Raw genomic sequence first — 20,637 nt, forward strand, 5'->3', positions numbered from 1 at the left:
AAACAAACATGTAAGCTGCTGCACGAGGTCGGGGCACATTTTTTGGACAGAGTAGACTATCAGGCGTTATTTCTTTGGCCCACGTCCAACTGCATCTGTCAGGGCTGTGTGTAAGGAGTGCCAAAATTGTTCCCTACATAAATCTGGGGACCAAATTGTTCCCCCTTTGGCTATTAAGGTTGCAGAGCCATTTGAACTACTCACACTTGACTTCCTGACAGTCCATGTGGTATCATTTGGGTATTAATATTCATTGGTCTGTTTGGATCACTTCTTTAGCTATTGTAATTCCAAACAGCCCTGACTAGTTGTTATGGACGCATGTGATATGGCCATATGTTTGTCCTATATGGATCCTCACTGACCAAGGATCCAATATTGAAGCTGAGTTAGTGGGCAAGATTTGTTCGACTCCATGATATGCGTAAATCCAGGACAACAAAAAAAAGCACTTTAAAGGCCATTGTACGATCCCTGGTTGCTTCGTCTACATGCTTCATGACTACCATTAACTTTTATTGATTGTTAAATTACAGAAGATATGGCTTTGATGAGTGTAAACTATATGGCTTCACCTATCAATGGCATAGGCTTGGCATAGGCTTGGCATAGGCTTGGCATAACATATATATATTAGACTTATTATCTAACTTGGGTCACTAGATATGCCAACATGTAGACCCAAAACTAGGCCACTTCACAGATAACACACTAAATTACAGTAAACATATAATTAATAGTATGTAAAATATTGAGATACAGTATAATTCTCCAGAATACTCCATCTTCAAAACTCACTGTTTAATACCACCATATACAGCCCTAAACACTACACCTAAAATTCCATATTATGCAAATCAATATACAGAGAAACATCTCCTAAAGACCCTCTCTTTGAGAAGACCACTTCTGTATCTAGGTCAGATTTTCTGTACCAGATTTAAGTTCAATTATATACTACCCATTCTGGACTTCTTTTTTGGCAGGACCACTCCTCTAGAAGACCATTTTTCAATGCAATTTTGGTTGGTCTTCTCTAGAGGTTTCACTGTATATATACTAACGTTGTTGTTCTGCAAATAGCAATACCAGATATTGCAAGAAGTATGCTTTATAACCGAGGTATCCAACTATGTTTCAGCTCAAGAACTACATTAGTATATAACAAGTGATATTTAAGCATATTTTGGGAAAAGATGAGTAATAGTTTGCTCTTCTGGTAACTGGTGTCTTCTATTAATCATCATCCAAACCCAAAGTTAGAAACATCAACACAATCAAAAGGCCTATCCTTCCCCCAACCCTTAGTACAGGAAATGTTGGTCTGGGCTCCGATTCAGCATTACTCTTTTTCAGGTTCATCTATACAGTCTGGTACCACTGTCCTAGATAAAAGAAGCTAAAAGTTGAAGAGTTTGTGCTCTCGTGACTCATATTTTATCATGTTTCTGGAAAAGCAGTGCTGGTACCTATTGCCGATATACCTTTATGGCAGTAATGCTACTAGATATACAGTATAATGCCTATTGCATACGACCGAGTGCCACTCGGGCCATTTTTTCACGGTATCCAAGTGGCACCCGATAGTTTTCACGGACCCTTTCACTTTAGCGGGTGAATTGGGTCCATGAAAACGAACATGACTTTCCGATCCGTGGAAATATAGGACATGTACTATCATTCCACGGATCACGGACGGGACCCGGCTTGCACACACGGTCATGTGCATGAGGCATTAGAGATTCGAAGGTGGGTAGTGGGGACAATTATTTTCTAGAGGACAGTAGGAAAGCAAAAGTAGTGTCAAGGGTGGAAAGGCATTAGTTAGGATTACTCTGCATACTTTGGGCAAGATGCCAGTTAAGCACTGCCCACTAGTCCTGCATTGTACCCTGCTGGGCTTCTCATTTATTGGAAAATTATCATGCCAGGCTTAGTGATATTTGATAGAGAAGCAAATAGAAGTTGCTCAGGGGCTTAGGAGTCTTTGGCTACACTTCTGGCAAGACAGCAAAATTCCACATGATTGTGTCTGTGCACATTACTTCTCTTTGGTGCATGCACTTTATTAACTTTATTTGCCAAGGAGACTAGTATCACATGTTACTCATGTGCCATTGTTTGGGGAAGAGTGGCTTAAAATATATATTTATCTTTTAAACCATTCTTGCACAACCGGTCATGAGTCATGTGTATTATATGAAATATTATTCAAATAATACACTGTAACCAGAAATGTTTCCTCATATTACCATTAAAAGATATCTTGTGTACATAGAACCCAGGAGAACAGCCTGTATCCAGGAAGTGGCTCTATGAGCTATTCACTCCCTCGTTCAAAAATTGGGCAAGCAATACTCAAAGTTATCTTTGAATACTCGCTATATTGCCCAATCATTGACAACATTTAACATCTACTGTTTACTGAGGTTTTACATAGAAATTTTATAATCGCATACTACAGGTTGATTCAAGTCTCCATAAATAGAGAATATTGGGCCTCATTTATCAAATCTAACAAAAAAATCTGACCATGTTCCCAGCACAGTTTAATACACGAACACTAGACTCTGATTGTTTGCAATGGACAGTATGGCCACATTTTCTGATAGACAGTTCTGACCCTTTTCTCCCTGTATTGAGACATTTGAATCACCCTGTATATTAAACAAAACCACTGTTAATTTGAACAAAAAACGATGTCTTTATCAGTCACTGCTGTGACCCCGTTGTTTACAGTACTGAGCAGTTCACTATTAGTAGGACTGTAATTCAGGCAGCATGAATATTTAAGTCATCAGCAGTGTAAAACATCACAGACGTGTGTGTGATGATGTATTGTGTTCTTATAGCAGCATTAGTTGTGAGCGTATTTACTTGAAACTGGAGAGCCCCTTACATTTTCTCATAGAATAGAGTCCCCTATAAGACAACATAAGTGTAAAAACACAATGCATGTGGTGTTTATGTTCAAAAAGATGGACAATTGTACATAACTATATACCTTTACAGTTGCATATGTCCACCCTTTTATTATCACGCAGTAAATGTTTTATGGGTTTTTTTGGGGGTTTTTTCAAACGCAGTCGACTGCACTTTTTAATACAGTTGGAGCTATGGGATCCTCATGGATAATGGACAAATGTATGCCAGAATAATAACTTTTTAGCAAACACTTGGCCGTTAAAGTCTATGGGCATGTTGGCGTATACGTCAGTAGATTTTCTCGGCAATAGAACACCACAGACATGGTGCGAATTGAGCGACAGCTAGATAGACCTTTCTTATTCCTCGATGTGTATTTCTTTTCGGGCAACTACCACATGATATACACATATTAACATATAACATGTCCTTGTCTAATTTTATAATTAAGTAAATCACTTTTATATCATAAATACGGATTTGAAATAAATTGTTAATTAGAATCGCCAGACGAGCTATTTTTTTTTTCCGTCTCGCTGTGGAGTTTGATTATTATTTGTTACTCGTTAATTCAAATGACTAGTATCGTGCTTTGCTTTTTTTGTTAGTTGAAAAAGAAGTGTAAGTATAAAGGAAGCAGATGGTCCCTTTGTGTTTGAATGAAGAAAAAGGGTTTGGAGAACAATGCATGAATAGGTGTAGTCTAATAAAACACTCAGCCACCTGCTGCCAATGCCTTTCAAAAAGATTCTGTTGCATATTTTGAAAATTAACAAGCAATGTATCCTTGAGTTTAATGAAGAAGGAGAAAATGCAGATTCGGAGGATATAATCTATATTTGTTGTGTTGATTGTTCACCTATTTAAAACCTTTTGTTTTTCTTCTAGACTAACCAGTTTATAAATCTACTTGACCTTTATTTCCATTATAGCAGAGACATAATCATCTGCGTTCTGCATTTAATACCAATATATGGATCATTCAGATACTTTACTTTTATTTCGTCTTTTATGTCTTCCTGAATGTTGTGCCACTTGCTGTGTATTTATTGTTTACTGTGTATATCGCACTGTGCTAGTAATACGGTTTATTTGTTTCACAGGGATTTTCTCTTCAGTCAGAATATCAGAATCTTATCAGCCCAACATCTACAGCAGCCCAGGTTGTTACTCAAGCAATGGAGTATGTCCGTTCAGGTTGTAGGAATCCTCCAGGACAGGCCATAGAATGGAACAATGACTACTGCAGTAATGGGTGAGTAGACTACCAGCACACTCTAGTGTTCCACTCCTGCTATGAAATTTTTCACCACATTTTGTTCTGAAGAGATTCACAGCATCCCAGGTATGGTTTGCATTTGTCGATAGAATTATCAATACGTTCCCGAGACACTGACAAATAAACCAAATCTCTTATTGGTTATGGCAATAAGGTTACAGAATATTTAACAATTAGTCATTTTTATTTATAAAACAATATTAAAGGGGTTGTATACTAATATGAAATCTAGCTGAAGAGTGTGAGCACCTAAAGTGCTTACACTTTGTAATATGCGTTCTGTGAAAATTATTCCATAGATTGATTACATAGGAGCATAGTGGGTCACACTGTTTTCTTGCAGTGCTGGGGTCCTAGATTTAAATCCAACCAAAACCACCATTTGCATTTAGTTCATATGTTCTCCCTGCGTTTTTTGCATGAGTTTTTTTCATGTGCCGCGAAACGTGGAGTTACTAGTTTGGTATCCAACCAAGGGCAACATCTGCATAGAGTTTACATATTCTCTCTGATTTTGCGTGGGTTTGCAGCACTGGGGTCCTAGTTTCATACCCAACCGTGGGCAACATCTGCTTGGAGTTTGTATGTTCTCCGTGTTTGCGTGGGATACTCCAGTTTCCAAAATTCATACTCTTAAGCTAACTGGCTTTCCATGAAAGGTGTATAGGTCCTAATATAATAATTTTGCTCTGCTATCTTCGGTCTCATCTATAAAGGCTATACTACCTGGGAAGTCTAAAGTCTAAGTTAAAAGGAGCCTTTGCAACAACAAATGGGGCCTTATTTAAACACAGGGGCAGCATTTTTCATGGAATATAGTTCTGGGCTAGGGCAGCATGGCTGAAGGGGAAGCACAAGAATGAAAAACATCCTCCTATGTCTAGGGCAGCAGGAAAAATGGGTAGGGAACATGTTCCTCTACTCATGTCCAGATCATTTATTCCCAAGTATCACCATGTGGACTACTCTGGAGCAACAAGGATAAACTAAGATCTACTTAATGGGCATATTTATTTTCTTAGCCATACTAATGCCTCATTAATATGCCTAGGGTGCTGTAAGTTTGATTTATTCGAACCACGTGGCGTCAGAGTATTACATCCAGAATATGGATTGCCATCTTAATGACGCAGATAATTTTGGTCTTAATGACGCAGTACGTCTTTACCTTTTTATCGCTTTGGCAGCCTTAACTTTGAATTTTTTTCATTGACGTAGCTGTATTTTGGCTTTGTTTTATGTGGGAGAAATTTTGGGTTTTTGGGCACTATTTAGGGGTACATATACATTAGTGTTTAATTATTTTCTTTTGAGTGTGTTACAGATTCCATCATTGATTTTTTTTTCTTATTATTTCTATATTTTGCTATAAATAACCTATTATATTAACTTGGTTGTTAGGATAATGTTCTTTGTGCAAAAAACTTTATACTATTTTTTTTTAATCATTTTTTTATGATATTTTTTATTATTTCTTTTTTATCCCATGTAGGATATAATATTTTTGAACCTTAGTTTGAATTGATAATTTATTAGTATACATCTGTAGGCTTCTCTCATTTTAAATACATGCTTGACTGCTAGCTACACCATCAGATAACTTGTGAATCGGTTGCTATATCTTGCAGCCCTTGTACTCAGTCCGGACTTCCATCACAATAGGTGTTCCACACCTGTGCACGTTGCATCAATTGAGTTACGATTTATTTCTAGCGGCATGCATTGATAATTCTAATCCTATATCCTATATGTGTGGTCTGTCAGTTTGCTTTATATAGCATAATAAAGAATTTCATTTATTTCTATTTGTCATATGGTTGTTGGAAAACAGGGCTTCCTTGCCTGAGGGCATTTAGTTGTTACTTATTACGTTGTGCCCAACAACTACCAAGGGTCCTTTCCCTATATGTGTTTGTACTCTGTCATTATCACACTTAATGTGCTCTAACAACAAGCTTGAAGGACCCCAGGACTAGGTTATGGGGTTCAAGAGTACCCGATCGCATCACCATGTTTATTATTGATGGTTGCAGACTTTTTTAGAATTTTTTTCAAATTATACTTTTTAGAATTGTGTTTTTATCTCATTGATGGATTAATGTTTTTGATCTTCATTTTGAATTGATAACGTATAATCATACATATGTATTATTATACATTATGCACTGCGTCATTACGACAAGTGTGCCCTAGCAGCAGACTATCTGTAAGGACCTTGGTGCTGACTGTATGGGGTTTCCAGTACCCAATCATCTCACCGGCGGTCACAATTGACCGTGGCGATGAAAGGATTAAACAACTGTTACAACGTAAGAAAAGCTTTTATTAAACAGCCGTGCAGCCGCGCTACAACATTGTAAAAAGGCGTGTTGTAAAATAAGGAGCCTTAATGACCTCCGTAAAAAGGTGTATCAGCGGCCATTGAGGAGTTTAACACGGGTAAAATATACTATCTAAATTAGATCAAATTAGGTAACGATTTACAATTTCAGTAACACAAGACACTAATTCTAAATATATAAACGGAGAGGTAAACTATATACAGCATATTCTTTAAAAATACTGATACATAATACACATGTACAATATATAAAGTGTAGCATTATTACAATAGTTGTGAAAAAGCTTTATTTAATGCTAATACAATTACTGTTTTTTTCCTATTGAAATGACTAACATTTTCCATAGTTGGTTTTGTAAAACTTTTCATTGATTATCATTTGTTTTCCTTTTCTACAGGAACATGCAGAGGGACAAAGCACTGTACCTAACCTGAAAGTATGAACCATGCCGAGAAATTACTTTCAGAAGAGGAATGCAGGGACAACCCTTGTCAAGGATCGCATTTCGCGGCCATGGCAATTCTGCAGTTCATTAGAAAATACAAGTTGCTAAGCACTTAGGACATTTACATTTGTGGGCTATCCACTCTGGGAAAATAGTCTTGCTTCTTCTTTTCAAACTCCTCTAAGTAACATGTTTCCCCTTCTTTACCGAAAGAAGATTACTAAAGAAAATTGGACCATTCATATTTTATATTGGTTTTGCTGTGAAGTGCTGCACTGGTAAAGCTGCCTTAGCAACTGTAGTCATCTCAAATTAAAGCGTCCTGGAGTTTGCATTGGTTTTCAGAAAGGTTGTTTATATAAATCTACTAAAGACTTTCAAAATGGCTTGATGTAGCACTCATAGCAAGGATGTACATAGCATGAGTGTCCATTCTCCTAGAGTATAAAATGTGGATGTTGTGTAGCTAAATTGCAATTGAAATCTGGTACATTCCAGGTGCTAAATTTTGGAAATGGTTATGATTGGCAAACATTCATATTTTTGCTTATTTTTTAATGCCTAATATGTCTATATTTTCAAAAAATAATTCGGAGAAAAATCCTCCACCAAGAAATTGGCTAAATGTGCTCTGGGCTATACAGAAATCAAACATGTTTATTTTGTACCGCATTAAAATGGCTTTTTGTATCACTTCTTGTGTAACTGTTAGTAAATGTCATTATGTCCCTCTATGTATAAAACCTGCCAAATGCTTATATGTTATTTTACTAGATGCAGAAACAGATTGGAAACAGCTAAATTGTAACCTTGATACCTGGCTATGTGTTATATTGTTTCTCCATACTGTGTCTGTATTTAATCTTTTTATTTTATTATTTTTGTTTTGGGTTTTTTATTAAATGGAGCCTGTTGCGCCTATTTATGAAATAATAAATCTATGTGTTTGTAAGTAATTTTCTTAGCTTTTTAAATATGTTTCTTTGATGTTTTCACATTTTTGCTGGAAAAAATATATTGTTTCACAATTCATGTGAATTCATTTCCTTTCTACTGTGAGATTCAATAAAACCAAACTTGCGTTTTTAAATGATAAAAAAATAAAAGTGATCAAAAACTTTCCTTTTTATTTTATTCATATTTTCTTGGTTGAAAAGTCAAGTTGGACAAGTAAAAAAAAACATACACTGGCATAATTGACAACAATGTAGCAACTGTTTATATTTATATAGAGTAGTAAAATGATATAAGCCCCAAGAGTAAACAACAGTGAAAAGATATGATTCTGCCTTTTAGTTTTCAATCAGGTTTTGGCTGTGGAACTTGGCAAGAGGTAGTGATAAATTGTTCTTATAAGCTCTTATGATCACACGTCAAATCTAGTGAAAGAACTGTGAAGCATGGAAAAATGCCCTACTTGTGCTGTATTTAACATGACTATGAAAGGTCTTTTGACAAATGGGAGAATTCCCCCAGGCCACATATCAGTCAGAATGTCTTTTTAAGTGAAAGGCAAATGGAGGAGATGTAGAAACCACTTTTAAGATAGACCTGATTCCATTGAAAGGTTTTTAGATATTTACATTACCAGTGGCATAAAAGTGGTTTTATTTAAGTTGCACTTATTTAAACCACAATTGAATACTTTGTATATTCTTTATATAATAATTTTAATTGCTAATGCTAATATAATTAATGTTAAATACTGATGTGTATATATATATATATATATATATATATATATAGACAGACACCTATCTACCTGTATATAACTATATACATGTAGCATCAGGTGATATCCTATAAACAACTATCCTCTTGAAGGGATTTACCAGGGGGTCCGACCCTGGTGAGAGTCCAACCCTCAGGACCCACATTGATGAGGAAGCCGCAACACTTAGTTAAACGGCCTGCAACACCAGGCACGGCCGCATGTAAATATGTGCTGCTGTGCCTGGATAAACATTAGGGCCTGTTCACACAGAGTATTTTGATGAGCTTTTTGGAGCGGAAACCGCTCCGCAAAACTCGTCAAAAAACGGCTGAAAATGCCTCCCATTGATTTCAATGGGAGGCGGGGGCGGTTTTCTCCGGCGAGCGGTAAAACCGCCTCGCGGGAGAAAGAACGGACATGCCCTATCTTCGCGCGTTTACGCCTCTGACCTCCCATTGACTCCCATTTTGCAGAGTTTTTTGCCTGCAGCACTCAATGGCCGCGGGCGAAAATCGCGGCAAACACCGTGCAGGAAGGACAAAATCTGCCTCAAAATCCCAAATGGAATTTTGAGGCAGAAATTTTCTACTGCAAAAAACTCTGTGTGAACACAGCCTTAAAGGGACCTTTCATTCTGCTGATAGGAGCCTCCAAATCACACATTGACGGCCTATTCTAAAGATAAGCCATCAATTGTTTTCTGTGGGAAAAACACTTAAAAATATACATTTTATTTCTCTATTTTGGAACACACAAGATTCATAGCCAATCATAGTCCAAACATAAAGTAATTCAAGATGGCCTCTTCTGAGACAATAATTATGTCAATATACAGCCTTATTTCAGAGGCTTTGACTAAAATCTTATTAAACCCCTAATATTTCCCTGTTTAAAGCATTTCTCTATATGTTTTTGAATCTTTTTAGAATATAGAGCTGGTAATATGCTTCTCAATCTAAAAGTTGAGTAATGAAACCTATTAATTATAGGAATAAAGCACTGATGTCCTAAGATGGGTATTTCTATACTGATTATTGATGGAACTTGGTTTATTAAAAGTCTTGCATTACTATATATTTTCCGTGTAAAGGTTTAGAAATTTTGTGTGTTTTAATATAAAGATATAAAGTGATACTAACCTCCATTAACTTCTGAAGTGCTTAGAAGGAGGCTAACAACAAGCAGGGCCCAGAGGCAGGGGATTAGCAATTTTTTGCAGTTTGTAGTCTGTAACCATTGCACAGGAGCTTTATAAACCTGGACCAGATAGGTCTGTATAGAAACTTTATCCACAAATGTGTCCGATTTTAATACAGATGTCACGTACTACCTTCCTGCGGCTCCCTCGGTCTCCAGGACGTCGAGAGTCACTCGCTCGGGCATCACTTGGCCTGGCAGACTGACGTTCTCTGCAGCCAATAGGAGCTCAGGAGCGTCAGGCCAATCAAAGCCTGGCTGATGTTCCTGAGCTCCCGCCCTCTCCTTATTTAGTTCAGCCTGGGATAGTTGGCCTTTGTCTGTAATTAGAGTTTCCTTGCCTGGTGCTTTCCCTTGTTACAGACCCCCCTGAGCGACTTGTTTTTTGACTCCTTTGTGACCCCTGACCCCGGCGGGACTCCTGACTTTTCTTTGCCTTCTGTCTTTTGTTTTTCCGCACTCTCCCGGTTTGACCCTTCCTGCCTGACTCTGCCTTTTGCACCCTGACTTGTCCGTGGCGCAATTGCCCTGCCTCTCCCTTCGTGTACTTCCTAGGTGACCCTTTGTTATTTCGTACTGTCTCTGTCTTATCCGTTTGTCAGTTTCACTTGTACTAGTATAGGGAACGCCGCCCAGTTGTACGCCGTCGTTTAGGTCGGGTCGTACAAGTAGGTACGGACAGAGGTTTGGGAAGAACAGGGACCACACTGTTTACCGTGTATTTGTTCGTGACAGAATTACAGGCCAATTACCTACTCTTCCCTGTTGTCTGGCTTTGTTTGCCATGGACCCCTTGTTAGTGTTAACAGAGCAAATGCAGGGTCTCACCCAGTTGGTGCAGAATCTGGCCCAGAGAGTCCACCAGCAGGAGCAGGCCCTGCAAGGGGCCGTCCCTGTGTTACCCGTGGCAGCCTACCCTCCTGCACCTGTGCTGGAACCCCAAATCCAATTACCGATCGTTTTTCTGGCAATCAAAAAAATGTTGCATCTTTTTGTGAGAGCTGCATGCTTTATTTTCACTTACGGCCCCATTCTTCTGGCTCTGAGTTTCAACGTGTGGGGATCATCATATCCCAGCTGCTGGGGGACCCCCAGGATTGGACAATTTTCTTATCTCCCACTAGTCCCCAACGATCCTCTGTCGACACTTTATTTTCCGCCCTGGGACATCTCTATGACGAACCTGACAGGACAGCGTTCACTGAAACTCAGGGGGACTTCGTGAGGGTAAGAGGCCGGTAGAGGAGTACTGCTCTGAGTTTAGGAAGTGGTCAGTGGAATCTACCTGGGGTGACTCCGCCATGAAGGCTAGGACTGACTGACGCCCTGAAAGACCTGCTCTAAGGTTACCCCCCCCCCCACCCGACTCCCTAGATCAGCTCATGTATCTTGCTGTCCGTCTCAACCGACGCATCTGGGAGTGTCATCAGGAACGGTCCAGTCCTCCTACTCCAGTCGCTCCTGGTAGGTCTCAAGCTGTCCCAGTGCCATCTTCAGCTGACTGCCAGGAGGAACAGATGGAGATAGGGATCACAGGAGATCCGAAAGTTCGCAGGGCGTTCGGCCGCAAAAATGCCTTATGCTTCTACTGTGGAGACGCGGACCATCTACTCAGCGCCTGTCCCAAGCGCAAAAAGAAGACTCCAGAAAACGTCCGCGCCTAAGTGGTCATCGGGGAGGTCACTTAGGCGCACAGGTATTTCCCGTTCGTTTTAATAAGGTCTTGTTGCCAGCCCAGGTGTCATTTTTGGACGAGACTGGGATAGGTTCTGCGTTTGTATAGTCAGGGTCCGTTGACAATTTTATTTCCCACAACTTTGTCGATTGGTTTACCCCTTATTGATTTGTCTGTTCCTATTCCCCTGGTAGGGGTAGACTCCTCCCCGTTAGCTTGTGGGCACGTTTTCCAGTCAACCCCTGTGTTTTGTTTAAAGATTAGTTCTATTCACTTTGAGGAATGTACTATGTTTGTCCTTAAGGGGCTACCCACCGAGATTTTATTAGGTCTCCCCTGGTTGCGCAAGCATAACCCCATCTTAGATTGGGTGACGGGGGAACTTGTTACTTGGGGTAAGAAGTGTTTGTCATCTTGTATGTCCACCTTAAGGGTCAGTCTCGTTGAGGAAGGGAACACTCTTCCTGAATTTATTCAGGACTTCAGTGACGTCTTTTCTAAAAAAAGCCTCTGAAGAGTTACCCCCTCATCGAGTACATGATTGCGCAATCAACCTGGTACTAGGAGCCAAGCTCCCCAAAGGTAGAATCTTTAATCTATCTTGCCCTGAGTGTAAAGCGATGAGGGAGTATATCCAGGAGAGCCTGGTCAAGGGGTACATCTGGCCCTCCTCATCACCTGTAGGTGCTGGTTTCTTCTTTGTGGGGAAGAAAGACGGGGGACTCCGACCCTGTATCAACTACTGTCAGCTTAACAATATCACCATAAAGAACCAACACCCACTTCCGCTCATCACGATCTCTTTAATCAGGTTCAGGGGGCCAAAAGGTTCTCTAAGTTTGACCTGCGGGGGCCTATAACCTGATTAGAGTTCATAAGGGGGATGAGTGGAAGACTGCCTTTAACACCCTGGAAGGGCACTTTGAGTACCTGGTGATGCCCTTCGGTCTATGTAATGCGCCATCTGTGTTCCAGACTTTCATAAATGATTTTTTTTAGAGACTTTCTGGGGCTCTTCTTGGTGGTATGCTTGGATGACATTTTGGTGTTTTCCAAAGACTGGGACTCGCAGGTCAAACATTTCAGGACTGTCCTCCACATTCTCAGGGAGAATAAATTGTTCACTAAATTTGAAAAATGTGTTTTTGGTACTCAAGAGATGCCTTTCTTGGGACAGATCCTTACCCCTGAGGATTTCTACATGGATCCTGCCAAGGTCCAGGAGGTATCTGAATGGGTCCGGCCTGCTTCCCTGAAATCCCGCCAAAGGTTTTTAGAGTTCGCAAATCACTACAGACGTTTTATCCCAAAAATTTTGGTAATCGCCAAACCCCTTACCGACCTCACCCGCAAAGGTGCGGGTCTCCTCCACTGGTCTCTGGAGGCGGTCTGAGCCTTCGAGCTCCTTAAGGGGTGCTTTTCCTCTGCCCCAGTACTAATCCAATCGGATCAAACTCAACCCTTTATTGTGGAGGTGGATGCTTCCGAGGTGGATGTGGGAGCAGTATTGTCTCAGGGTCCCACTTCTTACACACATCTCCGACCCTGTGCCTTCTTTTCCCGTAAGTTCTCTCCCACTGAGCAAAATTATGATGTGGGTAATCGGGAACGGCTGACCATCAAATGGGCTTTGGAGGAATGGCGCCATTTTCTCAAAGGGGCAAGACATCGTGTCACGGTCCTCACTGACCATAAAAATTTGGTCTTTTTAGAATCCGCCAGTAGACTCAACCCTAGACAGGCTAGATGGGCTCTATTTTTTACCAGGTTAAATTTTGTTGTTACCTACAGGCCTGGTTCAAAGAATATTAATGCGGATGCTCTGTCCCGTAGTTTTCTGGCCACCCCTCCGCCTGAGACCAAACCCGAAGGGATATTGCTTCCTGGTGCAGTAGTGGCAACCATAGACTCTGACCTGACCACAGAGGTCACGACCAGCCAGGACTCTGCCCCTGAAGCCCTTCCAGAGGGCAAACTGTTTGTAACCCTACACCTCCGGTTGAGGCTCCTCCAGGAGTGTCATAACTCAGTCCTGTCAGGTCACCCAGGCATCTCTAGTACCAGGGACCTTGTCACCCATGGTTTCTGGTGGCTAGGGCTGCTACGGGATGTCCGAGCCTACGTGGTCTCATGTGAGAGCTGCGCCCGGTCTAAAACTCCCAGATCCCGACCTGCAGGCTAGCTGTGTCCTTTGCCGGTGCCCCAAGGACCTTGGACCCATCTAGCCATGGATTTGATCACTGATCTCACTTCATCCCAGGGCAGGTTGGTGATCTGGGTAGTGGTAGACCGGTTTAGTAAAATGGCCCACTTCATTCCCCTGAAGAAGTTGCCCAATGCCAAAGAGCTAGTTAACCTCTTTATTAAACATATTTTAAGTTTGCACGGGGTACCTGGTAACATCGTCTCTGACAGGGGGGTCCAATTTGTATCGTTATTTTGGAGGGCGTTCTGCAAGCAGTTAGGACTATAGGAAAAGGACTTGTCCTTTTCATCGGCCTTCCATCCAGAAACTAATGGCCAGACTGAGAGGACCAATCAGTCTCTGGAACAGTATCTCAGATGCTTTTTGGCCGACGCCCAGGATAAATGTTTCAAGTTTTTGGCGCTTGCAGAATTTGCCCTCAATAATCACATCAGCACATCGTCAGAAGTTTCTCCATTCTTTGCTAATTATGGTTTTAATCCCCGGTTTTCTTCATTTTCCCCATGTGTATCAGATAACCCTGAAGTGGAGCTCCTCACTGGGAACTTGAGGGTCATCTGGGACCAGGTCCAGAGTAATCTCAGGGCAGCTCAGGACCGCCAGCGGCTTCAAGCCAATAAAAGGCGTTCGGCCAATGCTGATTTCTTGGTAGGAGATCGGGTTTGGTTATCTTCCAAGAACCTCCGCATGAGGGTACCCTCCAGAAAGTTTGCCCCCAGGTACATCGGTCCTTATGAGGTCAGGGAGAGCATCAACCCGGTCTCCTTTCACTTAAAATTGCCCCCCTCCTTCCGCATCCATGATGTGTTTCATTCCTCCCTTCTGAAGAGATTTGTTACCTCCATCCTTCCCATAGGGAAACCTCCTGTCCCAGTATTGACACCCGAGGAACAGGAGTTCGAGGTGGCCATGTTGCTGGACAGTAGAAATGTTCAGGGGTCTATTCAGTAGCTGGTCCATTGGAAAGGATATGGTCCAGAGGAGAGGACTTGGGTCCCAGTCCGAGATATCCACGCTCGGACCCTTATAAGAAACTTTCATTAAAAAAATTCAGAATAAACCTGGTTCGGGGGTGGAGGGTCCAGTGGCCCCTCGTAGAAGGGGGGTACTGTCACGTACTCCCTTCCTGAGGCTTCCTCGGTCTCCAGGACGTTGAGAGTCACTCGCTCGGGCGTCACCCGGCCTGGCAGACTGAGGCAGTCTACAGCCAATAGGAGCTCAGGAGCGTCAGGACAATCAAAGCCTGGCTGATGTTCCTCAGCTCCCGCCCTCGCCTTATTTAGTACAGCCTGGGGTAGTTGGACTTTGCCTGTAATTAAAGTTACCTAGCCTGGTGCTTTCCCTTGTTACAGACCCCCCTGAGCGACTTGCTTTTTGACTCCTTTGCGACCCCTGACCCCGGCAGGACTCCTGACTTTTCTTTGCCTTCTGTCTTTTGTTTTTCCGCACTCTCCCAGTTTGACCCTTCCTGCCTGACTCTGCCTTTTGCGCCCTGACTTGTCCGTGGCATAATTGCCCTGCCTCTCCCTCCGTGTACTTCCCAGGTGACCCTTTGTTATTTTGTACTGTCTCTGTCTTATCCGTTTGTCAGTTTCACTTGTACTAGTATAGGGAACGCCGCCCAGTTGTACGTCGTCATTTAGGTCGGGTCGTACAAGTAGGTAGGCACAGAGGTTTGGGAAGAACAGGCACCTCACTGTTTACCGTGTATTTGTTCGTGACAACAGACTATTGGCAATATTGCGGTTGTTTTAATTCACTTTAGCAAAAAAATAAATTGCAGCGAAGCTGCACAGCCTTAGGGCTTATTTAGACGAACGTGTAATATGTCCGTGCAACGCGCGTGATTTTCACTCGCACGGACTTATGTTAGTCAATAGGCCGTTCAGACAGTTTGTTATTTTCACGCAGCGTATGTCCGCTTCGTGAAACGCATGACATGTCCTATATTTATGCGTTTCTCGCGCATCACGCACCCATTGAAGTCAATGGGTGCATGAAAATCACACGCAGCACACGGAAGCACTTCCGTGTGACGCGTGTGATTCGCGCAACAGCAGTAAAAAGTATGATTGAAAACAGAAAAGCACCACGTGCTTTTCTGTTTACAAACATACAAACAGAGTGTCAAAATGATGGCGGCTGCACGAAAGCCACGCATCATATGGTGATGACACACGAAGCTGTTAAGTACCTTTTGCGTGCGCAAAACGCTCCACTTTTTTGCGCGCGCAAAACGCATACGCTCGTGTAATTACGGCCTTTGGGTCAATTGAAATTAATTCGTTAACTGGTTTTAAGTAATGCAATATGTATGACCAGGATATCATTTTAATATAAAATATATTTATTCTCCCATGGTAGATCATCTTTAACAAAATCCTGATCATTAACACAAGTTAAAAAGTTTGTACAAAAGATTGTTGACAGTGAATATACCAGAAATACATCATTATTTATAGTATGACACGGTATTACAATAACTTTATTACATTTTCATGAAGAGAATCTGGCTATTCAAAACAGCCGAAAATTAACTAATACTTAAAGAGGACCTGTTACTAGGTCCTAAAAAGTGAACCATCAGTCTCCCTTTACTACCGCTGGACTCCAGCGGTGTATTTGTTTTATTTATAGGCCCCTCCCATTCCTGAGATATGTGTCCCAGTTGTTTGGGTGCCAAATATACTAAGGATTTGCTAGCTAGCCAAGAAGGCATCAAATTCTCCTGAGGTGGAGCTACCTCACAGCCTCTGACGCTGTCCTATCAGCGTGGGGCTGCTTTACACACACTGTCTTAGCTCAGCATGGTGGGAAATAAGGCTGTAACAGAGCCAGTAAAAAAAAAATATCTCACCCGTAACCTTCCTTACTACAGAAACATTCAAATTGATCACCAGTAAAAAGGTTCTTTTAAATTTTACACACAATAAGGTAGAGGTCTCAAACACGCGGACCTCAGGCCGCATTCAGCCCCAGAATCTGTCATCTGTGCCCCGCTGTCAGGGGGAGAGCAGAGAGCAGGCCGAAGGAGGAGCACTGCACACACCCCCCTCTAGATAGTGCCACGCCACACACCCCACCCATTTGACAGCCCTACACCCCCCTCTCTATAGATAGCTTCATTGGGGCTCCCTCTAGGAGTGGAATCCCCAGCCAGAGCACTCTGGTCGGGGATTCCGCTGATAGACCAGGCCTCTGACGTAACTGTCCATATATGGACAGTGAAGTCAGTGGCTCCTCCTAGACCGGAATGCCCGGCCAGCGCCACTGTCGGGCCACTGCCAATCTTGAATGCATCCCGTCATTATATCAGTTTGCTTCCTGATGAGCCAGCTAAAATTATTGGCGAAACATTTTGAAGCTAGATTATAGGGTCGCTATTTTCAGATCGCTTGAATAGCCTTTGGTTTGTTACTATCAAGGACAGTGCTTATACAGGTGTGAGTGAGCCTCCAATAGCCTAACATCCATGGGGCGGGCACTTAGGAGGATAAATACCATTCTGCCTGAGAGCTAACTGAATGATAGGGCATACTTGTTTCAAGGATTTAGTATCAAGTATTGCAATACTTTTTTTTTGCGTCTTTGGTACGTCCTGATTTACCTAACAGTATTCAAGAGTACACCAACATCAGGGTGTTTTGTTGTTTTTTTTCACATTTTTTTTCACCTTTTATTTATAATTTAATAAAAGTTACATTTTAAGAGGGGCTTTCCCTGCCATTAGTAAATCCCATTTTTTGACCCAGCAGGGGATATATGTAGTTGAACTTGTATCTATCAGTTACTTGGTACTGGTCGGGGATTCCGCTGATAGACGAGGCCTCTGACGTCACTGTCCATATATGGACAGTGACGTCAGTGGCTCCTCCTGGACCGGAATGCCCGGCCGGCGTATTGCCAACGCACTGGTCGGGGATTCCGTTGATAGACAAGGGCTCTCATGTTACTGTCCATATATGGACAGTGACGACAGGGGCTCCTCCAGGAGAGGAATCCCTGGCCAAAGTTCCGGCAACGCTTTGGCTGGGGATTCCACTACTAAAGGGAGCCCCAATGCAGCTATCTATAGGGGGATATGTGTGGTACTATCTACAAAGGGTTGTGTGTGGCACTATACAAAGGGGTGTGCGTGTGTGTGTGTGTGTGTGTGTGTGTGTGTGTGGCATCATCTACAGAGGGCACTGTGGCATTATCTACAGAGTTCATTGAGGAATTATCTACAGAGGGCACTGGCATTATCTAGGGGGTGTGGTACTCTCTACAGAGGGCACTGTGGCATTATTTATGGGAGTGTGTGGCATTACCTACAGAGGGCACTGTGGCATTATCTGCAGAGGGCACTTTGGCATTATTTACAGAGGGCACTGGGGAATTATCTAGGGGTGTGGCTCTATCTACAGAGGGCCCTGTGGCATTATCTATGGGGGGTGGCAGTATCTACAGAGGGCACTGTGGCACTAAATGGGCATATAAAAAGGGGCTGCCCAATCTTGACATTCTGCTGTCTGCCAAACACTGCCAACTGAGCCACCAGACTGTATTTAGCGACACTTAAACTGGAAAAATGGATTGTTAAAGTAAACTCGCGAATTTCCGGTAAGTTTAAACCTAGCCGTATTATTATAGTAATGTAGTATTGTTATAGTAGTTCAAATAACTAATTGATTAACAATAATTTAGTATTTTATCAAATTTGTAAGTAATGCGGCCCATGAGCTTCAAATGTTTTCTATGTTCTATGTGAGTTTGAGACCCCTGCTATAAGGGATGACTATGTTACACTTAGGCTGGGTTCACACAACCTATTTTCAGACGTAATGGAGGTGTTTTACGCCTTGATTTAGGTCTGAAAAAACGGCTCCAATACATCGGCAAACATCTGCCCATTACTTTCAATGGGCTTTTCGATGTACTGTGCCGACGACCTGTCATTTTACGCGTCGCTGTCAAAAGACGGCGCGTAAAATTACAGCCTCGTCAAAAGAAGTGCAGGACACTTCTTGGGACGTAATTGGAGCCGTTTTTCCATTGACTCCAATGAAGAACAGCTCCAAATTACGTCCGTAAAAGATGCCCTGCAAAACGCGAGTACATGCAATTACGTCTGAAGTTCAGGAGCTCCGTAATTTCAGATGTAATTGCAGTTATCATGTGCACATACCCTTATGGTCCTAGCAAGAACCATTGTTACCAACCGTCCATAAATTCACAGACAGACTATGAAAATAGGAGATTTATGTGCAGGCTCCGGTTATTGTGATTGCAATTATCTTTATGTGTTAATTCTAGTATTCTTACCTATAGACATATATTAGATATGATCATTATGATTCATGTTTGACTGTCCAGTTTGCCCATGGAAATGCTGTCCTGGATTTATAGCTAAGTTGTTCAGGAAAAATAAAGTCGGGATAAAGAAAGCATAATAACAGGACCAAAAGGGCTGACAGCAGAAAATATTTCAGGAAATACAGATGTTTGCACTCTTAATTTTTTTTTAATTTGGATAAAGACTCCAATTTCTCATTAAACTAATTAAATACAATTTTGCAATATGCTATCAAAACCCTTGGCAGGCTGTAGTTCACATTATAACCACTGGATGGCAACACAAAGACACATATGGCATATACATCTCGTGATAGAGTATCGCAAAATTTTTTTTTTTTTCATAGTTGGTCATCTCGCTATGTGTCCACCTTTAGGCCCTGTTCACACAGAGTATTTGACAGGCGGAAAATTGAGCCTCAAAATTCCGTTTGGAATTTTGAGGCAGATTTTGATCTGCCTGCATGCCGTTTGCCGCGTTTTTCGCTGCGTTTTTCGCTCGCGCCCATTGAGCGCCACGTGTAAACACCCGAAGATAGGGCATGTCACTTATTTTTCGTGCAAACGTTTTTTCCGCTCGCGGGAAAAAAATGCCTCTGCCTCCCATTGAAATCAATGGGAGGCATTTTCGGACATTTCTTGGCACGTTTTCCAACACGGTTTCCACGTCAAAAAGCGTGTAAAAAAACCTCTGTGTGAACAGGGCCTATTAACATCTAAGGGTATGTTAAGATAAGAGGAAAGGTAAGGAAGTACACATCTGTAATCTCTACCACCATAGATGTTAGCTTGTGACGCAATGCTTATATTTCTTGACTTTTCCTCTGCTCCACAAAGTAAAGATGGTCATCAAGCGGCAAATCATTTTTCGATGCAGCTACACGTGTCCTCACCCTAAAAGGCTTATTAACCTTATTAATATGTTGTTTTAACTTATTACTTTCCAGAGCGCACCCTATAGAGGGAACACTCATTACAAGACGGTTTGAGCTTGAATGAAATGGTTTTAGCTTCTACATCTTCCCTTTATTCTTTGATATAAAATAGGTTGATATATAAAAAATTTGATTTGATAGTAAATATTGGTTCTTGTTTGAGGAAAGATAAATGATGTAACTCGACATACTAAAGCAGAACTCGACTTAAGATAAAGCAGAAAATAACACTTAGTTTATAGAAGAGAAAGCCTGAAGCAACATTTGAATTCTTCAGTAAAGATGAAAGGATTATGAAAGACAAATTGTCTATATGGAGAACAACAAAGCCACAGCCTACACATGACATGCACAGTTTAAAGGGAAAATCAGTACACTCTTTTTAAAGTAAATCTTTAATTTTTTTAGTTCATGTTTTATTTCAACAAGTTTTATTCTGGAAACTTAATAAGTTATTGTCCACACATACATGTAGTAATCCCTAGTTTTATAATGAATGTGCCGCTTAATCAAAAATAAAAATATTAAAGGGTCACCAAACGGAGTGTCTTTTACTAAATCACATCAGTGGGTCCTGTTGTACCC

At 41.5% G+C, this 20,637-nt stretch overlaps 1 protein-coding gene across 2 annotated transcripts in view; it reads left to right on the top strand.

Moving 5' to 3' along the window:
* TOX (thymocyte selection associated high mobility group box) overlaps nt 1–8,021 on the top strand; it is a 253,276-nt gene extending 245,255 nt beyond the window's left edge. The window contains exons 9-10 of one of the 2 annotated variants that reach the window (XM_075828315.1): nt 4,029–4,180; nt 6,944–8,021. In XM_075828315.1, the coding sequence (XP_075684430.1) occupies nt 4,029–4,180; nt 6,944–6,980 (189 nt within the window). In that variant the 3' untranslated portion in view covers nt 6,981–8,021. The remainder of the gene's footprint in view (nt 1–4,028; nt 4,181–6,943) is intronic. The other variant, XM_075828316.1, reaches the window with a different exon arrangement.
* Nucleotides 8,022–20,637: the final 12,616 nt, after the last annotated feature.

Source organism: Rhinoderma darwinii, chromosome 5 (assembly GCF_050947455.1).
Source record: "Rhinoderma darwinii isolate aRhiDar2 chromosome 5, aRhiDar2.hap1, whole genome shotgun sequence".
In the NCBI taxonomy this organism is placed as follows: domain Eukaryota; kingdom Metazoa; phylum Chordata; class Amphibia; order Anura; family Rhinodermatidae; genus Rhinoderma; species Rhinoderma darwinii.